The sequence below is a fragment of the Sorex fumeus genome, unplaced genomic scaffold, assembly GCF_029834395.1.
Source record: "Sorex fumeus unplaced genomic scaffold, SorFum_2.1 ptg000122l, whole genome shotgun sequence".
NCBI classification, from domain to species: Eukaryota; Metazoa; Chordata; class Mammalia; order Eulipotyphla; family Soricidae; genus Sorex; species Sorex fumeus.
The window spans coordinates 26,465,001-26,491,448 of NW_026606179.1; the positions used below are offsets into that span (position 1 = coordinate 26,465,001).

The following is a 26,448-nucleotide window of genomic DNA, read 5'->3' on the forward strand; positions in this document are numbered from 1 at the left end:
GTTGAACCAAATACACAGCTGTGAAAATATACGAAAGATAGTACAACATATATATCAAATTTTAAATGCTATAAAAAATGACAACTAAAATTGACAAAAAAAATTAATGATCAGGAAGAAAATAAGACTTTACAAATAATAATCTAAGTAACAATCATGAGCTAAGTTTTAAAGGATGTCAAAAGTCCAGAATTTGGTAGACTTATTATTTTAGTTGGCAAAGCCAGGCTGCATATTATTTCTATAACAAGCATAGTCCTTTATTTTAAAAAATCCTCACTAATTCATAATCTATAATTTAGCCAGAACTTGCTGAAATCCTTCACACTAATTTTGAAAAGAGAACTTGAAAGCAAATTAACAGCACAAATTCAAAAACCATGTTTAAACTAGGGTGCGATCTGAAAGCTCTTAAAAAAAATCATAAATATTAGATAAATTATACACTATTCACTAAAAACCAAATGTATTTAGATATATTAACAGACTGTATAGTTATATTTGAAAGGAATAAAATTACTTGCAAAGCCTCCTAAAAATTACGAACATCATTCATGAAAGCAGTTTTTTTACTTAGTCTCATACTGGTACATATATTAAAGTATATAAAGTATATAAAATATATACACTGGCACACATGCTAAAGAAGATTGGCCCTATTTAGAAAAATCTCTTCTGAAGCTTTTGTGGTCACTCTCTTTCCTTCTATATGCTGAAATTTTCTGGTCTGCTTTCAACAGTTTCACCAGGACATGCCCCCTGGTGGAAATATAACATTTGTGTACCAGATCTCTCCTTAAGCCTATTAAAAGATATGTACAGGAACTCAAGAAACAGTAGGCGGGAAGGGCACTTGCCTTGCACGTGGACCACCCCAGTTCTATTCCTGGCACCCCATATGGTTACCCAATGCCAGTCAGAAGTGATCCCTGAACAAAAAGCCAGGAATAAGCCCTCAGTGCCACTAGGTGTGGCTCAAAAACAACTCCCACCCAGTTGAATGTAAATCTACACTGTGCCTCAGAAAATCAAATACCTCAAAATCAGCTTAATTAAAGGATAAAAGACCTATACCAAAAAAATTACAAAACACTAGGTAAAGGTAAAGGCCCTCCCGTTGATCGTCGATTTGCTCGAGCGGGCCCAGTAACAACGTCTCCATTGGAGATTTTGTTGTTACTGTGTCTGGCATATCGAATACTCTCGGTAGCTTGCCGGGCTCTCCGAGAGGGGCGGAGGAATCGAACTCGGGTCGGCCATGTTGGCCGCTTGTAAGGCGAACACCCTACCGCTGTGCTAAGGAATGAAAGATGATACAAGAAAATGGAAAGACAAGACCTGCTCATGGATTGGGAGGATTAAATCATCAAAATACTCCCCAAAGCACTGTACAGATTCAATGCAGTAAAGTTACTTGGATAGCCATGTCATTTTTTAAAAGAAAATAACATACCTGAAATACGTATGGCACAATAACCACCCCCACCTCCACTACCCAAAACAGACCAAAACAGCTAAAGCAGTCCTTGCAGAAAAGAAGATGGGTGGCATCTTTCCCCAACTTCAAATAGTACTACAAAGCAGAAGTAATTAAAACAGCATGATACTGGAGTATAGATAGACCCTCAGATCAATGGAACAGACTTGAATATCCTGAGACACACTGGCAGGTATATATATATTCAGTTTATCTCTGATAAAGAAGCAAAAAATATGAAGTAGAGCAAGGAAGGGCTGGAGTGATAGCACAGCGGGTAGGGTGTTTGCCTTGCATGCGGCCGACCTGTTTGGCCCAGGTTCAATTCCTTTGCCCCTCTCAGAGAACCCGGCAAGCATCCAAGAGTATCTCGCCCACACAGCAAAGCCTGGCAAGCTACCCGTGACATGTTTGATATGCCAAACACAGTAACAACAAGTCTCACAATGGAGATGTTACTGGGCCTGCTTGAGTAAATCGATGAACAACAGGAGGACAATGACAGTGACAGAGCAAGGAAAGCCTCTTCAACAGGTGATGGTGGTCAAACAGGTCAGCTCCGGGGATAAATAAATAAACTCAGACCTCTTTCTAATGCCATGCACAAAAATCAAATCAAAATGGATTAAAGACCTTGTTATTAGACTGGAATCCATAAGATTCACAGAGGAAAACATACACAGAACTCTCCCATGACTTTGAAGGTAAAGATATTTTCAAGGATGAAACACCTCTGACCAAGCAAGTGAAAACAAATAAACAAATGGAACTACAAAGGTAGACTACTAAGAAGTTTCTGCATTTCAAAGGAAATGAACAGAATACAAAGACATCCCACAAATGGGAAAAATTACTTAACCAACATTCATCTAATAAGGGGTTTTATCCAAGATAAAAAAAAAAAAAGACACTGGTAGAGCACTACCAAAAAAAAAAAGCACTCAAAAAACCCTCAAAAAATGAGAAGAGATGAATAGAAACTTTCTCAAAGAAACACAAATGGCCAAAAGCTACATTAAAAAAAAATACTCTGTATCACTAACCAACAGGAAAACGCACATCAAAATAACAATGAAATATCACCTCACACCACAAAAACTGCCACTCATAAAAAAGAACAACCAGTGCTGGAATCGATGCAACGATAAAGGAACCCTCATTCACTACTGATGGGAATGTCGACTGCTCCCATCATTTTGGAAGTCAATATGGACATTCCTCAAAAAATTAGGAATTAAGTATCTGTAAGATCCAGCAATTCCACTCCTCGAAATATTCTCTAAGGGCCAAGAAACACAATGCAGAAAAGATATTTGTACTCCTATATTCACTGAAGCACCATTCACAATAGCCAGAACCTGGAAGCAACCCAAGTGCTGAGAACAGATGAGTGGATAAAGAAAGTATAGTACACAATGGAACACTACACAGCTGTTAGGAAAAATGAAGTCATGAAATTTGCTTATACATGGAGAGTATCATGATGAGTGAAATGAGTCAGAGGGAGAAGGATAAACATAGAATGATTGCACTCATCTGTGGAACGTTTTTTTAAAAAGTATATGAATAATACCCCAAAACAGTAGAAATAAGGACCAGGAAGACTGGTCCATGGCAGGAAGCTTGCCAAAAGGGGGGGGAGGAGAGTGCAGTTAGGACAGATAAGGGACCACTATGACAATGATAGTTGGAAATTATCACTCTGGACAAGAACTGAATAATGGGAGTGGGGGGCCGCTTGTGCAGACGGGGTATGGAAGAGAAGTATCTGCCATAGAGGCAGGGGGCAGCAATTCAATTCAGTATTTTAAGTGTGCAAATCTGCTTGAATTTGTAAACTTTATTTTCCTGCCTGCACCCACAGCCTGCCTCTATGGCAGATACTTTCTCCCTCTCCCTCTCCCCCTTCCCTATCATTCTCTTTCCTTTTAGTCATTGTGGTTTGTAATACAGGTACTGAAAGGTTATCAAGTGTATCACTTTACCTCCTCTCAGCACTCAGTTCTTGTCCAGAGTGATCATTTCCAACTATCACTGTCATAGTGGTCCTTTCTCTGTCCTAACTGCACTCCCCCACCCCACTTGTGGCAAGTTCTCAGTCCTCCTGGCAAATAACCACTTCTCTTAAGGTAAAAATGATGATGAAAAAGAAGACCAAAAAATAATAGTAGGTAAAGGTGGTCAACTAAGCTGTGCAAAATGGACAAGTAAGTAACTGACTTTGCTTAACAGCAACAGCTAAAGCCTAACTACAACAAGGGAAAGCTACCCCAAGACAATTCAGGCTGCAGAATCTAGGAAAATCTCATCTCCTAGAAAGGAAGTGAGTGTTAGAATAAAAACAAAGATCTGAATGAATGCTTGAGTGGAATTATTAAAATCTAAGCCCAACATCATAAAGCACAGCCAGGTAATTTCCCTATTCTTGACTAAATACAAGATTTTCAGCCCAGAATAATTTTTCAGGGGCGAGGACTGAGAAACGAAAATATTTCTGTGAAAATAGTATATACACTGAATGCTGAGACATCCAGCCTGATTTCTAAATACAAAACTATAATTATTTTAAAACTCTGTAGGATGCTGATTAACCCAAAAGCAACATTTTGTATATTCTATGAAAACAAAAAATAACAACAAAAGAAAAAACCTACCACTCTACATTAATTTCTTTGCCCATGCACCTATACACAGTTTACTAACAATCCTAATTCTCAAGTATGACTGGTGAATCAAGATTCACTAAAGATTAGCAGAAAATATTTACTAATAGTGTGGAAAACGCAGATGAAAAGAGAAAGGAAGAAGGGGGAAAAGAAAAGAATGGAAAAACAAAAAAGAAGAGAAGAAAAAGAACAGAGGGAAAGAGAAGGCGAGGGAGGGAGAAAGAAATGGAGATGGGAGGAAAGGGTAGGACTATCTCTGGCTTTATTAAGAACAATGGACTCCATTTAAGGCAAGCAAGCATCTTACCTCCCAAACTACCGCTCAGGCCCCAAAGAAATAAATGTTTGTCTGTTGAGGGTTTGTAGCTACACCTGGCAGTGTAACTCCAGGTTCTGCGCTCAAAGATGACTCCTGATGGTTTTTCAGGGGACTATAGTGCTGGGGATCAAAACAGGGTCAACCGCAAGCACCATATCCACATACTATCACTCCGGCCCCAAGGAATAATCTTTTTTAATTTCCCTAACTGTGAGATATGAATACCCACGTTGAAAGGAATCAAACATCTCCAAATCAGAGGCCTGAGCAATAAGTACAGTGGGTAGGGGGGCACTTGCCTTGCACATGGCAGACCCAGGTTCGATCACCGGAATCCCATATGGTCCCCTGAGCACCTCCAGGAGTGACTCCTGAGCTCAGAGCCAAAAGAGACTACTGAGCATTATAGGGTGTGGCCCCAAAACAAATAAAATTTCTAACACCTCCAAATTAATGTCCCACTTTTAAACAAATAAATGATTTTATTATTATAAAGATATGGCACTAATTTCTCAAACTTAGCATCACCTATTCTTTTGCCTTTCCGGTTTTTTTTTTTTTTTTGAGGGGGCTGATTTGGGGACTTGGGCACACTCGGTGGTATTCAGGTTACTCCCACCTAGCTCAGCGCTTGAGGGTCATTGTGGTACTCACGGTACCACATGGTGCCAGTAATCAAACACAGGCTTAAGAATGCTTACCAGCCCTCTGAGCTACCTTCCTAGCTAAACTTTTTCTTTCTGCATATATTCCAAACTGCAATTTCAATCTGTGGTTGTTTCTTTTGGGAGGGAGACATACCCAGCAGTGCAAAAGAGTTTCTCCTGACTTAATACTCAGGTATTAAACCTGGTGGTGCTGAGGAATCACATACAGTGCTAAGAATCACTCCCACCCCAGCCTCCTAAAGGCAACGCAAGTATTGTTACCCACTGAGCTATCGCTCCAGTCCATATATTCTATACTTCTAAGCCACTTGTCACCTCCAGAATTTTGAACCATTTATTACTGACTATACTCACTCACCACAAGCAACTCAGAAGTCTTATGATCAGCAAATCATTAAATCTTCAGTGGAAAGAGAGTACAAGTGGGTCCGGTGTGGTCCAAAAAACAAAAAAATCTTCCCTTGAAACAAATGAAAATTATCTTTCTGGGTGTTTGAAAACAGTGAATGAGCAACCCAGGAAACACAGGGGGGAAAAAACAGAGTGTAGGGTGGACAGAGGAGGAAATAAATCAAAAGTGAAAGAAAGAAGATGAGAAAGGGAAGTAACAAGGGAACAGAGATTGGGGCCTTGAATAAACTAGTAATATTGGGCAGTAGCATAACTCTATATCCAAAGTACTGACTCAACAACACTGAAAACATGAGATAATGTGATCTACCACCTAACTATCTACCACCCAACTTTAAAATGAGCCTGTCAAGGTGGCAGGCTGGGATCTTGGGAACACTGGTTGAACAAAGCTGACATGGATGGTAGGATTAATGCCAGAACATAATATGCCTAAAACTCAACTATCAAGAGTTTGTAAATTATGGTTCCTCGAGATATATATATATATATATATATATATATTTTTTTTTTTTTTTAAAGAAAAAGCCACACTCAGAGTGGCTGGAAACTTTACAGCATTTTAACATGCACTTTCCCCACATCTTCAACATAAAAGTTTTGTTCTGGAGGTCAGATAACAATTTCCTCACCTGAATCATAGGGACAAACTAGACTTTATTTGGAATATTCTACCAGAAAGGATGTTGCTACTTGGAAAACTCTTTCACTGACATAAGATGTGGGCAGGAGGATGAGATGGCACCAAACTTGAAAGCTGCAGGGGGACTCTAGTCCCATAGATAGTGGGGATAGTGGGGATAAAAGATTAGGGGTTGGAGGAGAAATACTACAGAGAGAAGGCCTTGCATACTACTGACCATGGTTTGAATCCCCTAAGCACAGCAGATATGGCCCCCAAACAAAAGCACTTGAGTACTGACATTAGATAGTGTTGTCTGAAGAACAGAAACGGGGAGGAGGAGCAAAATAAATGAGCCTACAGGATTTACTTATACTAAAGTCCCAAATGCAACAAGATACACGTTAAGGGAATCTCAGAAGAGAGAAAAAGAAAATGGCAAAGAGAGCATCTGAAGAATTATCATAACACAGTCTCATATTTGTCAAATAATAAGAACCTACAAATTCAAAAGGCTCTACTAACTTCAAGTAGGAAAAAACTCAGAAGTCTTCACATAACCAAGTCCTGATAAAGACAAAGAATCTTGAAAGCAAAACTCAACGTGCTATATATAGGGAACCTCAAACAAACACTATAGCACTATAGCATTGTCATCCAGTTGTTCATGGATTTGCTCGAGCGGGCACCAGTAATGTCTCTATTGTGAGACTTGTCATTGTTTTTGGCATGTCGAATACGCCACAGGGAGCTTGCCAGGCTCTGCCGTGTGGGCGGGATATTCTCGGTAGCTTGCTGGGCTCTCCAAAGAGGAACAGAGGAATCGAACCCGGGTCAGCCACCTGTAAGGCAAATGCCCTACCCACTGTGCTATTGCTCCAGCCCTCAAACAAGATCCTCAAACAAGAGCATGTGTGATTTGTGACAATATAGTGAGGGGGAGGGGGGCCCCCACTATACGATGGAACCATAGTACAACAGGTAGAACATTTGCCTCGAACACAGCTGATTCAGATCTGATCCCTAGTATCCCAGATGCCCCCCTCCCGCCCCCAGCACTACCAGGAGTGATTCCTGAGTGCAGAATCAAGAGAAACCTCTGAGCACTGCTTGGTATGGTCCAAAAACCAACAAAACAAACAAAAAGCCAATATAAAATGGAGTTAACAAAAATATAGTGTTAGGTACCAATTCAATATACATCACTATAAACTTGAACTATTACATACAATCTACATGGAAACCACAAGAAAATATTTGTAAAATATTAATAAAGGAAGTGAGAAGCCAGATCAAAATGTTTTACCAGAAGAAATGAACACATGAATCAGAGTGATAGTATAGTCAGTAGGATACTTGCCTTGTACGTGGCCAACCTGTTTGATCCCTAGCATCCCATATGGTCCCCCAAGCACCACTAGGAATAATTCCTGAGCACAGAGCCAGGAGTAATCCCTGGGTATGCCCCCCCCTTCCCCACCAAAAAAAAAAAGAAAAAAAAGTAATACCACGCAAATAGTATACCAAAAGAAAAGAGAAACGGAGTGGCTATACTAATATACGAAAAATCTTTAACATATTGACACTACTCCTACCACTGGTTGGCTCACATGAATGTCCCATTAGGCAGCGTATATCACCAATGGCTCAGACTTGACTATCACCTAAGCCAGACTGGTTATTGCTGTCAAAATTTCATTTAGTTCAATGCCATCCAATTGATGAAGCTGCAAGATGGAAGAAACACAAATTGCAGTATCTGCACCAGTGTCAAAGTGTCAGGAAAATGTACAAGGAGCCAAGGAGATAGTAGAATTAGGGTTAAGGCACACACTGTATGGAGTCTCCTCCAACACCCTTGAGCATCACCAGGTGTCACTGTGGCACAACCAGATGGCCCCTAGCACCACCAGGGTGGCCCTAACATCCTCAACACTAGAGGGCCCAAGCAGTACACTGCAACCTTAGGCCCTGATCTGAATCACCAACATAGTGAGCTGAGATTCTCTGTAGTGACCCCTGGGTCCCCAAACATGTTGGGAGCCCCCCCCCCATCCCACTAAGAAAAACTAAGATTAAAAAATAAAGGATATGTTCTATTGACAAAATGTCCAATCTACTGAGAAGATGTAACAGTTACAAACATATATACCCAACAGAACTCAAATAAATGAAAAATATCAACAGAATTTAAAAGCAAAACAAACAATCCTCAAATGAAAATTGAAACATCAATGCCTCATTTTGGCACATAAGGACATGCTCAGGAAAGAACAGCAATAAAGAAACAGAGGACAAGAACAACACAATAGAAGAATGGCACCTAATAGATACACACAGAACACTAAATCCAACAGAGACAGAATATACATTATTTTAAGAAAAACATGTAATGTTCTCCAATAAAAATCGTTCGACAAATCACAAAACGAAGTTTTTCAATTTTAAAAGAGGTTAAAACCGTGCCAAGTTTTTTTCTTCAATCACAATGGAATGGAAATAAAAATCAGTAACAGAAGAAAACTTCGGAAATTTACAAATATTATAAGGAAATTCAGTAAAACACTCAACAAGGCAAAAATTTAAAAAAAAACTAGGGCAATAGATATAGCTTAGCAGGATGATATATACCCTGGGTTCATTCCTGGCAGTGAAAAGATAGCTTAAAATAAAAAAGAAAAGCATCTAAAAAGTGATTAGGAACTACGTTGGGTATAGTAAAATAAAAGTTCAGTATATCAAAACTTAGTTAATACAATTAAAGTATTAATGAGAAATTTGTACCTATAAATTCCTACATTTAAAATATCTCAACTCACAAACAATTGAATGTTTTAAGAAAATAAAGATACAAATAAATGAGGGAAAACAAAATAATCTGAAAAAGTGAGTCAAGGTTGGAGGTCTATGTGGACAGGAAGATAGTACAAGGGGTAGGGTCTGACATGTGACCAACCCAGATTTGATTCCCAGCACCCAATATGGACCCTCTATTCCTCTACAGGGATGATTCCTAAGCACAGAGTCAAGAGTCAGCCTTGAGTACTGTCGAGTATGACCCAAAAAAACAAAGAAAAAGTTACTCAAAGCTGAAGGTCTAACATTCCCTGATTTTAAAACTTACTACAAAAAAACTGTTATCTCCTCTCTGGAAAGAAAGATGGCGGCCGCACGGGAGCCTTGTGGAAAGCAGGTTTGAGCCGGGCTCGGGGGAGCGGCGGGGACCTCATGGGAAGGGGGGCTTTGTGGGCCGTCCCCCACGCCCCACCGAGGTCGCCAGCTGCCCCCCACGAGCGGCTCTCCGGCACGGCCACGGCCCCGGAGGCACAAGGACTTAGCACAGAGAACCAGCCGCTTGGAGCAGAAAAGCAAATGGACTTGTGTTGATCCGCGCCACCAAGCCTGCCCGGAGGGGGAAGGGCGTTGACCAGCCCGCCCGCTCCTCTCTGGAAAGAAAGATGGCGGCCGCACGGGAGCCTTGTGGAAAGCAGGTTTGAGCCGGGCTCGGGGGAGCGGCGGGGACCTCATGGGAAGGGGGGCTTTGTGGGCCGTCCCCCACGCCCCACCGAGGTCGCCAGCTGCCCCCCACGAGCGGCTCTCCGGCACGGCCACGGCCCCGGAGGCACAAGGACTTAGCACAGAGAACCAGCCGCTTGGAGCAGAAAAGCAAATGGACTTGTGTTGCTCCGCGCCACCAAGCCTGCCCGGAGGGGGAAGGGCGTTGACCAGCCCGCCCGCTCCTCTCTGGAAAGAAAGATGGCGGCCGCACGGGAGCCTTGTGGAAAGCAGGTTTGAGCCGGGCTCGGGGGAGCGGCGGGGACCTCATGGGAAGGGGGGCTTTGTGGGCCGTCCCCCACGCCCCACCGAGGTCGCCAGCTGCCCCCCACGAGCGGCTCTCCGGCACGGCCACGACTCCAGGGCACAGAAACCAATCTCTTAACTAGCTAACTTTTAATAGAAATTCTTCCAGGGTCAATAAGTAAAATAGCAGAAATTCAAAACCGCGCGGCCGCGATAGCGGCCGCGCGACATCATCTTATTCTTAAACCAAGTTGTAGAAAGCAAATCATTTCACAAGCTGTTTCAGCATGTCTGATTGGGGGGGTGGGGTCGTAAACTCTAAACAATAATTGTGCATCTTCTATCGAAATAATCTATCTAGTCAAAGTAGATAGAGTATTAACTAGAACTCATCTGCCTCACAAAGAATTGGGAGGGGTGGGAGGTGGGGGTCTATTGGGGTTTGGGGTTAAAAATGAGTATTGGTAAAGGGAAATGTGTTCGGTATCTACATGACTGAGACCTAAACCCGAAAGCTCTGTAACTTTTCCCACAGTGATTCAATAAATAAATGAATTATAAAAAAAAAAAAAAAAAAAAAAAAAAAAAAAACTGTTATCAAAATTTTGTAGTAATGGCATTAAGGTAAGACATACACAGAACATAACAGTGAGTCCATAAATAAACTTTATCCCTATATCTGCCAGTAATTTTGTAAGGCTTTCTTTCCTTTTTGGTTTATGGGTCTCACACAGCAGAAATTAAAGGCTACTATACCTGGCACAGTGCTTGGGGAAATATACTGTGCCAGGAACTGAAATCAGGCCTCCTGAAAATAAAGCATTTCACTCCAGCCCACTGAGCTATCTCTCCAACCTTCTAATGATACTCAACAATACCAAAACCATTTCGTGGGGTAAGGACTGTATTTACAATAAAGACTTGTGGGTTTAATGGCTCCACGGTGAGATACAACAATCTTCATACACTTTCCTCTAAGGAAACTTTTCTGGATCAATTTTAGCAGATTATTCATAACAAGCAATACAAAATATTTAGGGGGCAGGCTTTGGGGGAGGTGGGAATATTCTAAATAATGGTTGTGGGATTGGTGTTGTAATACTGAACGTAATAAACTTACATTTATTACGTTTATTATATTTATGAACAAATTTATAAAAATAAAATAAAATTTAAAAGAAATACAATAAAGACTAGGGCTGAAGCAACAGCACACAGAGCATTTGCCTTGCACATGGCCAGCCTGGGTTTGATTCCTAGCACATCCCATATGGTCCCCCAGAGCACCGCCAGAAGTAATTACTGAGTGCAAAGTCAGAAGTAATCCCTGTGCATCACCGGGTGTGACCCAAAAAGAAAAAAATTTTAAAAAAAGAAATAAAGACTACTGGAAAAACTGAATAACCACATGCAAAAGAATGAAACTGGATCCTTGCACTATATACCACATACAAAAATTAACTGAAAATGGACAGTTTTAAATGAAAACTAGAACTGAAATTCTAGAATAGAAAGCCTCATAACACTGGATTTGATGACGATTTCCTAGATATGATAATAAAACAACAACAAAGTGAACTAAAACCCTAAATTTTAAAATAAAGGTGCAGAGAGATGTACAGCAGGTACAAGGCTCACAGGGTTTAGTTACCAGCACCACATATCATCCTCAAAGCCAGGACAGGAGTGAACCCTGAGCACAGAGCTGAGAGTAAGCCTTGTGAGAACGGAGCAATAGTACAATAGATAACAAGCCTTGCACACAACTGACCTGGTTGGATATCTGTCACCCCATATGGTCCCCTCAAGCCTCCTGATCCCTTCAGTAAGCACTGAAGGATGGGGGGTTGGGAAGGGTCGGGGGAGGGGAGGAAGAATTCTTGGTATATTTCTGGTGATAAAACAATATGGCGCAACTAATAATTTAAGATTACTAGTATGGTGTTTCCATAAGAGTGTCACTGGTCAGAGAAATAGTACAGAGGATAAGGCCCTGCATATAGCTGACTGGTTGGTAGCACTAGATTTAATCCCTGGAACCACTGGTTATGACTCAAAACAAACAAAAAATTAATAAAAAAATATTTTTAAAAAAGCTGTAGAATACAAAGCCAAACATTCAAAAATAAGGTGCACTTTTACATACCAGAAACAAAAAGTCTTAAGAAGAAACCAATACCACCACTACTGATCAAAAAAAAGAATTATACAATCCAGTAATACCACTTCTGACTAGATAGCTAAAAAATTCAAAGTAGGGAACTGAAGATTTGCAAACCTATATTTATAGCAGCAGGCTGGAGCAATAGCACAGCGGTACAGGATCTGTCTTGCACGCAGCCGACCCGTCAACACAGGTTCGATTCCTCCGCCCCTCTCGAAGAGCCCGGCAAGCTACCGAGAGTATTTCGCCCGCATGGCAAAGCCTGGCAAGCTACCTGTGACATATTCAATATGCCAAACACAGTAATAAGAAGTCTCAAAATGGAGATGTTACTGGGCCCACTCGAGCAAATCTATGAACAATGGGAGGACAATGCTACAGTGCTCCAGTTTATAGCAGCATTATTTACAACAACTGAAAGGTAGAAACAACCCATAATTCTTTGTATGTACATACAATATTGAATATTACTGGGTCTTTGAAAGAAAAGAAATTCTTGCACATGCTATGAAAAACTCTGAAAAATCTTATGTTCAGAGAAATTAGTCTGCTACAAGACAAATATTGTATGATTATACTTTATCAGACATGTAAATGTTACAGTCACAGAAAGAAAAGATAGAATACTGCTTACTGGGGAGTTCTATTTACAATACAGTTAAACTTGGGGAAGATGAAAAGTTCTGAGATCAATGGGAGTTGTGATTAAACCAAATGAAACCACATGAAAAATTGTTTAACGTTATAATGATATATTTATCTTTTTTTGTCTATTCTGTCACAATAAATGGAAAGGAGAAAAGAAAAGGAAGGTAAGAGATACGAGGAAGAGGGAGAGAAGAAAGAGAAGTTGAAGGCGATGATTTATAAAACTAGCAGTTTCAAAAAAGGTTTGGTATCACATGGAGTTGGCAGAGAAGTCACTCTTTAGACTGGCATTATCAAAATTAAAAACACACATCTCTGGGCCCAGAGATAGTACAGACAGCAGGTAGTGCATACAGTCAGTCCATGTTCAATCCCTGGTACTGCATATGGTTCCCCCTCCGCCATCCCCTACCCCAGTCCAGGAGTGATCCCTGAGCACAGAGTCAGCGGTAAGCCCTGAGCAAAGCTGGGTGTGGCCCAAGAAACCAAACAAAAAATCATGAATTTCTTCAGAACCAATAATTCTTCTTACTTATCCAACATATAAAGATACATGAGTATAAAATGATAAAAAAAAAAATGATTATTCAATGCACCATCAATAGCAAACAACTGAAAACCTATTGTTTAAGAGTAAAAATTAGTCAAATAAATTATAGCATATTTGCATAATATACTATAAAACCATTAAAGGATAACCATTAAAGAATAAGACAGTGAAGCCAAGGATGTGGCTCAAGTGGTAAACCCCTGTATTCATCCTCTAGTACCACAAGTCCTCCCTCTATAGTCCCACAGGTGTGATCCTCCACCCATCTCCCCCAACACTGGGTGTGGCCCCAAAACGTAAAAATACCCTTTACACCAAAGTTTGATTACTAGCACCACACGTTCTCCCCAGCACCTCTGGGAGCATCGTGCCAGGCACACCGCCACGACCCCCACACAAGTCAAGTGTGAACTACCCCACCTCCCAAAATACCCACTATACACGAATTCCAATGTCTAAAAAACTGACACTACTGAACGCTGGAAGGAAGCAAAGGTACCAGGACTCTCATACTTTGTTGAGGAACTGGACATGTAAACCATGGATCAATGGAATGGAAAATCTAGAGATAGACCCTTAGGTATACGGTCAGTTACTCTTTGATGAAAGGGCAAAATCCACAAAGTGGAGTAAGGAAAGTCTCTTCAACCAGTAGTTATATTAACACAAAACTGCTTTAAAAAAGAAAAAAAAGCAGTGCTGGGAAAACTGATCAGCCACATGCAAAAAATGAACTCAAACCTCTTTTAATGCCATGCACAAAAGTCAAATCAAAATGGGAAGACCGCAATATCATACCTGAATCCAGAAAGGAAAACATAGGCAGAACTCTCCATACCATTGGTTCACTGGTAAAACTTTACAGAAAAAAAAGCACCCAAACTCATCAGAAAATGAGAAGAGATTAATAGAAATTTCCTCAAAGGAGAAACACAAATGGCCAAAAGGGACATAAAAAAGCTCTATATGACTAGCCATTGGGGAAATGCAAATCAATACAACAATGAAATATCACCTCACACCATGGAAACTGCGACTCATAAAAAAGAAGAACCAGTGTTGGCATCAATGCAGGGATAAAGGGACCCTCATTCACTGCTGATGGGAATGTTGGCTGGTTCATATTGGAAGAAAATACGGATATTCCTCAAAAAATTAGGAATTAAATCTGTATGACCTAGCAATTCTGCTCCTGGAAATATACCCCAAGGGCACCCAAGGGCCCAAAAAACAAACGCAAAAAAGACATCTGCACTCCAGTATTCATTGAAGCACTAATCCCAAGAGCTAAAATTGGGAAACAATTCAAGTGCCCAAGAATAACTGACTCGATAAAAAAGCCATGGAACATATAGAAAATGGAATACTACTCGGCCATAAGGTGAGATGAAGTCTGCAATTTGCTGATAAATAAATAGATCTGCAATGCATCATGCTGGGTGAAACAATGGAAGCAAAGAACAGAACTGCTCCCTGGTAGGAAACCTGTCATGGTGGCAGGAGGGGGGAAAAGGTGGGATAGGTCAGGAAAGGGACCACTACAACAACGATAGAGGGAAACCGTCATTCAGACCTAATATCTTATCAGCAACAGTATTATAAACCTCAATGACTAAAGTGTGTGCAGGAGGGGTGGGGGTGAGGAGGGTGGAAAAAAGAAAATAGTGCCTGCTACAGAGGCAGGCGAGAGGGTGGGCAAGAAACTGGGGACACTGGTGGAAGGAAGTAGACACTGGCAAAGGGCTGGAGTTGAAACACGGTACACCTGAAACTCAGTCATGAATAATTTTGTAAGTCTATAATTCATAGTGATTCAATACCCAAAAAATATTTAAAAAGGTCTACCTCAAAAGATTATACGGTATGTGACATTTCAGAAAAGGCAAGTTTAACAGGAAACAGACTTGTCAGAGGCTGTCAGGTGTTGAGAAGTGGGGTATCTTAGAGCAAAAGGAAAGATAAGAGAGTTCTTGATATCTGATGTGATCCGTATCCTATCTGTAGTGTGACTGCGGCACTGGTTTAAAAAAAAAAAAACTCTACGCATTGTAACTTATAATTCATAGAACATTATACCAAATAAAAATTCAACTTTCCTTCCCCCAAATAGGGCTGCTAGAAGCCAAATCCAGTGATAATCAGGGTAGCTCCTGACAGTGTTTGGAAGACCAGACATAGTGCTGGGGATCGAACCAGGGTTGGCCACATGTAAGGCAAACTCCTGAATCCCATATTATCTCTATGATCCTTGATATCTTTTTTGCTTCACTTAAACTTAAAATACTTGGTCAGGGTTGGTGAGATACTACAACAGGTATGCCACTTGCCTTGTATGTAACTGACCTGGGTTCAATCCCAAAACCACATATGGTCCCTGAACCCCACCAGGAGTAATCCCTGAATTAAGCCAGAAGTAAGACCTGAGCACAGCCAGGTGTGGCAGAGAGGAAGGGAGAGAAAAGAAAACAAGAGAGGGAGGGAGAAATGGCCATATTCACATCAATGGTAAAAATGCACAGAAGGGATGGCACTGAGAATGCCTTTCTTCCACTGAGAAATTATCCTCCTCAAAGCCATTTCCTGATTCCTTTTGCTACAGCTGTATTAAATTCCCCTCCCCCTATTTTTTTTACTATTTTAAAACATGCAATAACTTCCCTCTATCTTCCCAGTCAACAGTGCCTAACTAGTTATACCACTTCTGCCTAAGATCACATATTGGGGAGGCAGGAGCAATAATAGAGTAGGTAAAGCACTTGCCTCATATGCAGTTAACTCGAGTTCAATCGTCAGCACTATATAAGGTCTCAAGTCCCAACAGGAATGGTGCCTGACCACCGCTGAGTGTGGCCCCCATCACCACCACCCAAATATAAATAAATAAAACATTTGGGCCTGAGGAACATCACAGTGACTTAACAGCACCTGCCTTGCAAACAGTGAGTTGAAATCTCCAATGTCCCACATATGTCCAGTACAATCCCAGCAGCTTTCCTGTTTGAAGTGGCAGTTCTCTGTCTACAGTAAATGGCACCATGAACAATTCCCAGCTGCATAGCAGTCAGGTATATATAAGCACCACAAAAAGGGGGTGCAATCACCAGCAAGCATCGTAATTAAAAACATATGCTATGACCAAGAAGTTGTGACCCCCATAAGTACTTGTGCAAGCACCCCAACTAAAAAAGTGGCAGCAGGCCATACACCCTCCAGCAGGAAGGGTATTTGCTTTGTACACAAGCTCACCTGGGTTTGGTCCCCGGCATCCCATATGGTCCCCTGAGCACTGTCGTGAATATTTTTTTTTTCTTTTTGGGTCACACCTGGCGATGCACAGGGGTTAGTCCTGGCTCTGCATTCAGGAGCCACTCTTGACGGTGCTCAGGGGACCATATGGGATGCTGGGAATCGAACCCGGGTGGGCCGTGTGCAAGGCAAACGCCTACCCGCTGTGCTATTACTCCAGCCCCGTGAATAAAAATTCTTGAGTGCAGAGCCAGGAGTAAGCCCTGAGCATTGCCAGGTGTGGCCCAAAAACAAACCACAAAAAAAAAAAAGTACAAACCAGTGAGCACAACTGTGAACACCAAAACCAGATATGTATGCAACCTCCATCATTGCTAAAACAGCCAACAAAGGAATAGGGAAGAAAATATTTTTAAAGAAAAATATAGCATCATATTTTCAAAGTGAGTAAAATATTTCTCTTCAATTATTATAAACTACTAAAAGTCATGTGAATAAAACCCTTAGAACATGCCTAACATAGTAGGTTCCAAACATAACGTTGTGTGTGTACTCTGCAAATAAAATACTGATCCTAAGTCAATGTTTGGTCACTCCCCAAAATCATTTTTTGTTTTTGCTTTGGGAACATACCCCACTCTGCTTAGGGATCACTCCCTGGTATTGCTCAAGGGACCATATGGGGCACCAAGGATCAAACCTGGTTGGCTATGTGCAAGGCAAGTGCTCTGCCTACTGTACTTTCCCTTCGGACATCAAAACCACATTTAACACTGAGAAGTAATATGCTATAAAAATATTTCTCTATCCTTCAGAAGTGGTCAATCATTAATATATAAAGTCATAACAAATTCTAAAAGTTTCTTTCCTGAAATACACATACGAAAATCAGAGTGAACAAGCATTAACAGATGTTTGATGATTTGATTTCATATCAGCAGAGATATCCCTGTATAAAAAAGTAATCTTTTCCCATTAAAAACTGACTTAACGGTGCTGGAGAGTTAGTACAGCAGACAGGGTGCTTATCCTGAACTTGCCCAGCCTGAGTTTAATTCCAGCACTCCATAGGGCCCCCAAAGCACTGCCAGGAGTGATCCCTGCATCAAAAACCTTTTAGTAAAGGTGTGCCCGCAAAACAATAACAACAAGAAGTTTTTGAGGGGTAGGTGAAATAGTGTAACAAGTAGGGCTCTTGCCTTGCATGCCACCACTGACCCAGGTTTAATCCCGGGCACTTTACACGGTCCCCCAGCTCCCATCAGAAGTAATCCTGAAGCAGAGAGCCAGGAGAGAATCCTTAGCTCCACCAAGTGTGACCAAAACCAGAAAAATCCTTTAAGGATTTACACCCCTTCTCTTTCCTGTAACATACATAACTTAAAAAGAATTATCATTGCTATGATATATAGATTATAATAATCTGTCACAAATAATCAAAAATATATAAATTATAAGCTTATGAGTTCGTTTGTAAGTATAGTCTCCACATATAAATGAAAAATTTCACTGATTAAAGTCTTCTAAGTAGCAACATGCTTAAGTAAAAAAAAATTCAATTTAGAAAACTCATTTCTAAATAACCTCATTTATACACAAGGATCCTCAAAACTTTATTTTCAAGTGTGCATTTCAACTAGCAGGTTTGAAAAGCAAGTATGGCAACACTACACTACCAACTGTAGTATGCAACTAAATAAAAATATGTCAGACATTAAATAGACGTAATATCAAAGTAACTATGTTAGAATTCAAGCTAGCCCATCTAACTACAAATTTTATTTTTTTTTGGGGGGGGGGTTCACACCCCACAATGCTCAGGGGTTACTCCTGGCTCTGCACTCAGGAATTACTCCTGGCAGTGCTTGGAGGACCATATGGGATGCTGGGAATTGAACCCAGGTTGGCCGCATGCAAGGCAAACGCCTTACCCGCTGTGCTATCGCTACAGCCTATAACTACAAATTTTATGTATGTGGATATGTATACATTTACCATAGGTAAGTTTGCCAAGTAGGTTTTTTTCTTAGTTCAATTAAGTAGGAGTAAATTTATTCCATGTATTCACTGTCACTGTCACTCCCATTGTTCATCGATTTGCTCGAGCGGGCCCAGTAACACTCCATTGTGACACCTGTTACTGTGTTTGGCATATCGAATACGTCATGGGTAGCTTGCCAGGCTTTGCCGTACGGGCGGGATACTCTCGGTAGCTTGCCGGGCTCTCCAAGAGGGGCGGAAGAATTGAACCAGGGTCGGCCAGGTCAGCCACATAGCACACCCTACCCGCTGTGCTATTGCTCCAGCCCATTCCACGTATTAAAAAAACTAAAGTGAAAACTTATAAAGGCATCTGAAATAAATCAATTGTAAAATATAAAATGACAGCAAGTCTTAGCTCTTCCAAATTTTTAAACTGTTCTATTCTCCAGCCTTATATTTACAAATGTTGTTCTACCCAAACTACCTATAGTTATACAGAATAACAAATTGTGATGGTATTTTTCAATATACCATGGAAGGTACTTTAAGTAACAAAAAGTTCATCAATTTAATACTTTGTGAACTGATATGCATTCAGCAAAGAAACACCATTTATACTAATCATACATACGTTCTTTCCGATGCTCGACTAAGTCCACAGCTTGCTTTGCTGAGCATTTTGCAAACCAATTGTCTCCCAGTAAAACAGTGACTTCATTGGTATGAACAAGTTTTCCTGGCATGAAGGCAAATGGGCCAAATGGTACCTATTAATTTTTTTAAAAAATGAAAAGGCAAAATAAAATAATTAAACACATTTAAAATTACATCTTATGAAACAGCATTTAAAAACTTTTGAGGTTTTTATTTATACACTAAGAAAACTACAGTGTCAACCTTACAGAAAATGACTATTAAAATTCCACAGAAAATCTACACAAAATAATTTAGGTTAATAAAGCAACATTAAACAGGAAAAGAAGGGGATAAAGAAATAGTAAAGTAGGTAGGGCATTTGCCTTGCACATGGCCAACCCAAATTCCATCCCCAGCATTCCATATAGTCTGTCCCTAGAGCAGAGCCTGAGCCAGAGTAAGCCTTTAGCACAGACAGGTATGACCCACCCCTCAAAAACAAAAAACATTAGAAGACATCAGTACCACATTTACGAGAAGCTTTCCGAGAAACTAGAATTGTTTCTGGTTTTAAGTTTTGTTCCTTCACAAAACAAATAAAAGGAAACTAATCACAATGTATCAAAAGGACATATGCATATCATTATTCATTGCTGCACTCAGTACAATAGTTAAGATATGGAATCAACCTAGGTATCCAACGACAGATGAGGATTATGAAGATGTGGTACATATACACAAATGGAATACTCTGTATCTGCAAGAACAATGAAATCATGCAATTTGCTGCAACCTGGTTAGAACTGGAAGATATCTTGTTGAGTGAAGTAAACCAGAAGAAGAAATACAAACACAGGATGATCTCATTTATCTGTAGTATAGAGAGTAAAGGGATAAAGAAATATAATATAGCTAAAACAGGACACCCAAATCACCACTGATCCTGGAACTTAGGGAGAAAGACACAGAAACAAAGAAATTGAGGTGGGAGGGACAAGAAAGAGAAGTAACAGGAAACAGGGGCTGCGGCTTCAGTTGGACTGATAATGTGGGAGAGTGGTATAGTTACACATCCAGGGCACAGACTCAACAACACTGAAAACATGAGATATAAACTGCAACCACCAAACTTCGTAATAGGCCTGTGAAGGTGGCAGGCTTTGGTGGGGGATGGATGATGAAGTATGGGAACACTGTTGGAGGGAAACTGAAGCTGGTGGTGGGATTGGCGTTGAAATACTCTAGTCTAAAACTCAACTACCAATAACTTTATAAATCATTGTTCTTTAATTTAAATTTTTAATAATATATTAATAAAAAATACTTGTCTTTAAAATTTTAAAAATCATTTCAAAAAACTTTTTTGCAAAGCAGAAATTAATAGCTTTACTAAGCACAAAATTTACAAAATATCTCAGCAAGTACAATAGAGAATACATTTATAAGATTTTTTGGCTTAAGAGTAATTAAAAGTTTGCATCCCCATTCGCCCTTTCCTCCCTAGAAAGAAAGATGGCGGCCACATGGGAGCCTTGTGGACAGCAGGTATGAGCCGGGGGTGTGGGGGCGACTAAAACCTCATGGGAGGGGGGGGCGTTTCAGTCCACCCTTCACGCCCTACCGAGGCCACCAGTTGCCCCCCATGAGCGGCTCTCCAGCACGGCCACGACTCCAGAGCACAGAAACCAATTTCTTAACTATCTGACTTTCAGTAGAAATACTTCCAGGGTCAATAAGTAAAATAGCAGAAATCCAAAACCAACATTTAATTCTTGAACCCAGCTGTAGAAAGCAAATCACTTCACAATGCTTTTTCAGCATGTCCGATTTGGGGGGCAGGGTAAACTCTAAATAATAGTGGTGAATCTTTTATTGAAACAATGAATCTAATCAAAGCAGATAGAGTGTTAACTAGAATTCATCTGCCCCACAGGGACTGGGAGGGGTGGGGGTGGGGTCTTATTGGGGTTCTTCATGGTAAAAAATAAGTATTGGTAAAGGGAAATGTGTTTGATATTTGCATGACTGAGACCTAAACCTGAAAGCTTTGTAACCTTTCCCACAGTGATTCAATAAATAAATAAATTTTTAAAAAAAAAGTTTGCATGAAAAATAATATTCATCAATGAAAGAATCTAATGCAGAGCTAAGAGACTGCTATGTTCATACAAAGATTATTTAAACAAAAATTAGCATTATCTTTTTATATAAAAAATCAATATTCTAAGGCTTTATTCTGAAAAATATTTATGAACTTATTTCTGGTTCTGACAAAAAACAACTGAGTCTCATATTACTATAATAGTTTTCTAACATAAAAATTTGCATACTAAATATGTCAGGTTGTGTACTAACATTTATGCGCCATGTTACCATAATGGGCTGGAGCAATAGCACAGCGGTAGGGCATTTGCCTTGCGCGCAGTCAGCCCAGCAGAGCCGGGTTCGATTCTGCTCCTCTCGGAGGGCCCGGCAAGCTACCGAGAGTATCTCACCCGCACAGCAAAGCCTGGCAAGATACCCATGATGTATTCAATATGCCAAACACAGTAGCAACAAGTCTCAAAATGGAGTTACTGGGCCCAATGACAGTGCTACAGTGCAGTGCTACAGTTACCATAATGTGATGAGTTACTATAAATTAGACAAGAAAAAGAAATAAATCTTCACTTTGATAATTAGCATATTATGAAATAAAACAAAGTTTACTTATTATGGTATAGTCCATCTTGTGCAAATCAATATACATACAATAAGGAAAAATCTTTATACTTATCATAATTAATGTAGCTAGAAGAAATAAACTGTGTTAAGGGAGTAGAGAAAGTGCTTGACTGGTACACAACTGACCCAGGTTCAATGCCCAACATTCCATATGGTCCCCCAAGCACAACCAGAAGTGATTCCTGAGCACAAAGCCACAAGTAACTCCTGAGTACTGCCAGCAGTGGCACAAAAACAGAACAAAAACAGAAATATACTGCTTTAAAATAATAACACACTAAACATACCATGATATTATAAGACAACTTATCAGGTAAAGTACTGAGTCTTTCCTGCAGAGCATTATAATCACTATCCACCTTCTTCCTGTTGACAGAAAAAAAAAAACCTGAATGAATAAATAGCAATTTTTTAGAATAATCAGAATACAAATCAAAAATCCAATTTTATCAGTTGAAAGATTAATGGTATAATTTTAAATCCAGTTTTTACAAAGTTTGGCAGTGACATTATTTCATAATACATTCATCAAAGAATTAAGACTCAGACTCTGGCTTTTAAAAGTCACTCTTATAGTGTTATTTTTCAAGGCAGAAGACCATTTTAGACTTTTTAAAATTCTGGATATTAAGGAGGAGAGTAAAGAAATGCCTAAAGTGTTAAGGGGAACAGTAACGCAAGATAAAATACTATATCTTAAAAGTCAATAAACATTAGCTATATAGAGTAGAAAGCATAAACATGAAATTGCTAAAAAAAATTCAGTCCCCAGAAAATTTTCAAAAATGTGGAGTCATCAATCCTTCACTAATATGATTTTAAGGTAAAAGAGGTTCAAACGGGAGCTAGAAAAATCATGTAGAGGTAACAAAGAAACATTTCAATTTTGCCTTGGAATCTCTTTCATGTTTTAGTAAAAAAGACCTCCTGTATATTGAAAAATACAATATATTCTATAGGAGGTGGGATGGTCATGTTTTCATACTGCCAACCCTACTCAGTCCTTACATCATCTGGAAATCAACAGCCCTGTGCTTGTTCAACCTTCTCTAAAGATTGGATCTCTTATATAGGCTGAAGGCAAAACTAGTGCACTGAAATTTTTTTGTTTTTGCTTTACTTTGGATGGGGGCGGGGAGAGACTGGGAGAGGCACCACACCTGGCAATGCTCAGGAGTATTCTTGGCAGGCTCAGGGGACAATATGAGGTGGCAGAGATCAAATCCAGGACAGCAGCATGCAAACTCCCTACCCACTATACTATCTCTCCAGCCTAAGCACGGTGAATATTTAAAAAGGAGAACGGTAAAGTCAATTTTTTTTATAACAAAACTTTAAACTCACCAATTCAACAATTTAAAAGGGCCTGTACAAATTGTGAAATTAAAATTAGAATAAATTGTAAAACAGAGGGGCAGAGCAACAGAACAGTGTGTAGGGAGCTTGCCTTGCATGCAGCCAACTCAAGTTCAATCTTCAACATCCCATATGGTCCCCTGAGCCCATCAGGAGTGATTCCTGAGTGCAGAGCCATGAGAAACCCCTGAGCTCTGCCAGGGATAACTCCCCAAATTTAAATAAATAAATAAATAAATAAATAAAGCTGTTAAAAAATTTTAACACTGGTACTCATTCTCCACAATAATGAAAGGACTGATTAACAAATTACATGGTATTGGTTTCAGTTTACCACTTACATCCCCTAAATGGAAACATAATTAATAAAAAATATCTAATCTTCATAATATCATGATATTATTATTCATCCTAAAAATATTCTTGTGGTAAATGTCATTTGTTAACATTTTCCTCTTACACAAGAGAAAGCAGGAGATAGTAAATCCCCAAGAGAAATCTTCATACCAAGGAAGTGAGCAATGAATTCATCCTGTTCTTCTGAACTATAAACTTTCAAGCAGCTTCTTAATTTTCAAGTATTCACACTTTTTTAAATAAACTTTCCCCAAACAGCTATTAAAAAAATATCTTTTCATTAAAAACTTTATTTAAAAAATTCAGAAATAATTCTTATTGGGGGTGGGGGAGGTTTGGCAGTGCTCAGGGGCTATTTCATGCTCTGTACTCAGGAGTGATGCATGGAGGCGCTTGGGGACCATATGTGGCTCCCTGTGTGTTTATAAAAAGTTACTCTAGAAGCCAGAGCAATAGTACAATGGGCAGGGCACTTGCCTTGTACATGGCTGACCCAGATTCAATTCCCAGCATCCCATATGGTCCCCCAAGCACCACCAGGAGGCATAAATGAGTGCAAAGCCAGGAGGAACTCCTGAGTAGCGCAAGGAGTAGCCAAAAACACAAAACAAAAAGTTACTCCAGGTTTACAGAAAAATCATCCTGGAAAAAAATCGAAACAAATTTGTAAAATACTCCTACACTGTAGGATGACATTGGTTTGTCCTTCCTCCCTTGCCACAAGGAACTCAGGTTTATTACAGTGCTCCTGAGGCACTTCCATTCCATTGTGTTTATCTGTAAACTCTTCCCTATGCTCTCCTCCCCAACCAGTTAATCAGCTTCTTCCCCAATCAGACTCTGTTAACTTGTAAGGTCAGATTCCTCAGAAATCTATGATTTTATATGTATGAGTGAAATACTGTCTTTCTCCTCTCCTTATGTCTTGTGAATAGTTTAAAGCAATGTCCTTTTTGTATAGATACAGGAAGACAGTTAATATTATGCTTTGTAATTTAGGATTTAATTGGCTTTGAAAATTATTCACTCCTGGGCATCTGCTTTCTTGACTTAAGCCTCAGTTGCCCTTAGTTCCTAGCACCCCAAAAGCAGGGTCCCGACAAGGGACTGAATGGACCCAGGGCAAACTGTGAGCTACCCTGGCATCGAAATGGGCCAGGCCAAAGTGCTATGATTCTTAACTATAAGTTAAGAGCTTGATCATAGACAAATGCTGTCATGATCCAAAACTAACGATGAGACTAGGACCCTGCTAGGGGTTAGGAAGACTAACCTGGCCTGAGGACTGTGGTACGGTCTACATATACATTATATATATATATAATATATATATATATATATAGAGAGAGAGAGAGAGAGAGAGAGAGATGTCCTCAGAAGAACGAAACCTTAAGTTTATATCTCTTACTGAGCTCATACAGGATGACATTGCTAAAAATATTAGAAGTAGATTTATTACAACTATTTAAGTGGATTACTAGCTGAGGAAAGAACACACCCTTGTTGGGATCCCACCCTTGAACAGATCTCCTAGTAATCTGAAGTAATCTCTTTAGATGAGATTTTATCCTTGAGTTAATCTCCTGGAGGAGTGGTCTTACCTCTCTTTGTTGATTTGTTAATGTTCAACCCACCTTTGTGTCTGTCACTACCCTACCTGATTGCTATATAAACTAAGACTAAGCCCCGAGGGGAATTGAACAGATCTCCTAGTAATCTGAAGTAATCTCTTTAGATGAGATTTTATCCTTGAGTTAATCTCCTGGAGGAGTGGTCTTACCTCTCTTTGTTGATTTGTTAATGTTCAACCCACCTTTGTGTCTGTCACTACCCTACCTGATTGCTATATAAACTAAGACTAAGCCCCGAGGGGAATCGGGCTCCAGAGGGCAGAGTCAGAAGTGAGAGGGGATCGGGCGAGAGAGAGAGAGAGAGAGAGAGAGAGAGAGAGAGAGAGAGAGAGAGAGAGAGAGAGAGAGAGAGAGAGAGAAGCAGAAGGGGAGTGAAGAGTGGAATAAACTACAATTGATACCGACCAGGTGAGGGAAGCAGGGTGAGACTACTGAATGAGAGAGAGAGAGAGAGAGAGAGAGAGAGAGAGAGAGAGAGAGAGAGAGAGAGAGCTGCTGGCCTTTTGAAAGCACACACTACATAGAAGTAAAAACAACACATGGTTTTGAAGACAGACCAGAGGGTTAATCACAGTTCTACCAGTTATTTTTACAAACTAACCCTAGTCTTAATATCATCAATGTCAGAGCTACAATACTGCATATCTCAAAGGTTCAAAATTACCAAACTTAAATGACCTGTCTAGCACTGAGCACCTACTCTTCAGTATTCATAATTCTTTTTCCATAAAGTATCAGAAAACATCAATTCTAAAAACTTCAAAGAAAAGCTATTATCCAGTTAATAAGATATCTATAAGATAGACTTGACATTCAATATCTTATTTTGGTAAATATAACTAAAAAATAAAAAACCAAAGGGAATCCCTAACAAATATCTATTCTCTTTATGAAAATAACAGTATATTTAGAGAGTCAACATAAGAGCTCAACAGTACTCCTACTTCTCTCCAGAATACAATATGGACATGCTGGAAAACAGTTTAAGATTAGAGGTGCTATTTCTAAATTTTGAGTTGTTTTCTAAAAGTACAAAAAGAATCTAAAATGCAGTCCATGGAGAAATTTCATTTGAAAAGAGGCCAGCAGGAGTCAAGAAATGATTCTAGGAACTCTCTCTCTCTCTCTTAAAAGTTCCCCCAGCACTAGTGGAAGTAATAAGCATTTAGTCAGAATTACCTCCAGTCTC

The 26,448-nt window shown here is 39.9% G+C and overlaps 1 protein-coding gene across 1 annotated transcript in view; it reads right to left on the minus strand.

Annotated features, from left to right (window-relative positions):
* URI1 (URI1 prefoldin like chaperone) overlaps positions 1–26,448 on the minus strand; it is an 83,296-nt gene that overhangs the window by 22,643 nt on the left and 34,205 nt on the right. The window contains exons 3-4 of the mRNA XM_056136584.1: positions 22,203–22,281; positions 19,187–19,322 (exon numbers count right to left, since the gene is read on the minus strand). Of these exons, the coding sequence (XP_055992559.1) occupies positions 19,187–19,322; positions 22,203–22,281 (215 nt within the window). The remainder of the gene's footprint in view (positions 1–19,186; positions 19,323–22,202; positions 22,282–26,448) is intronic.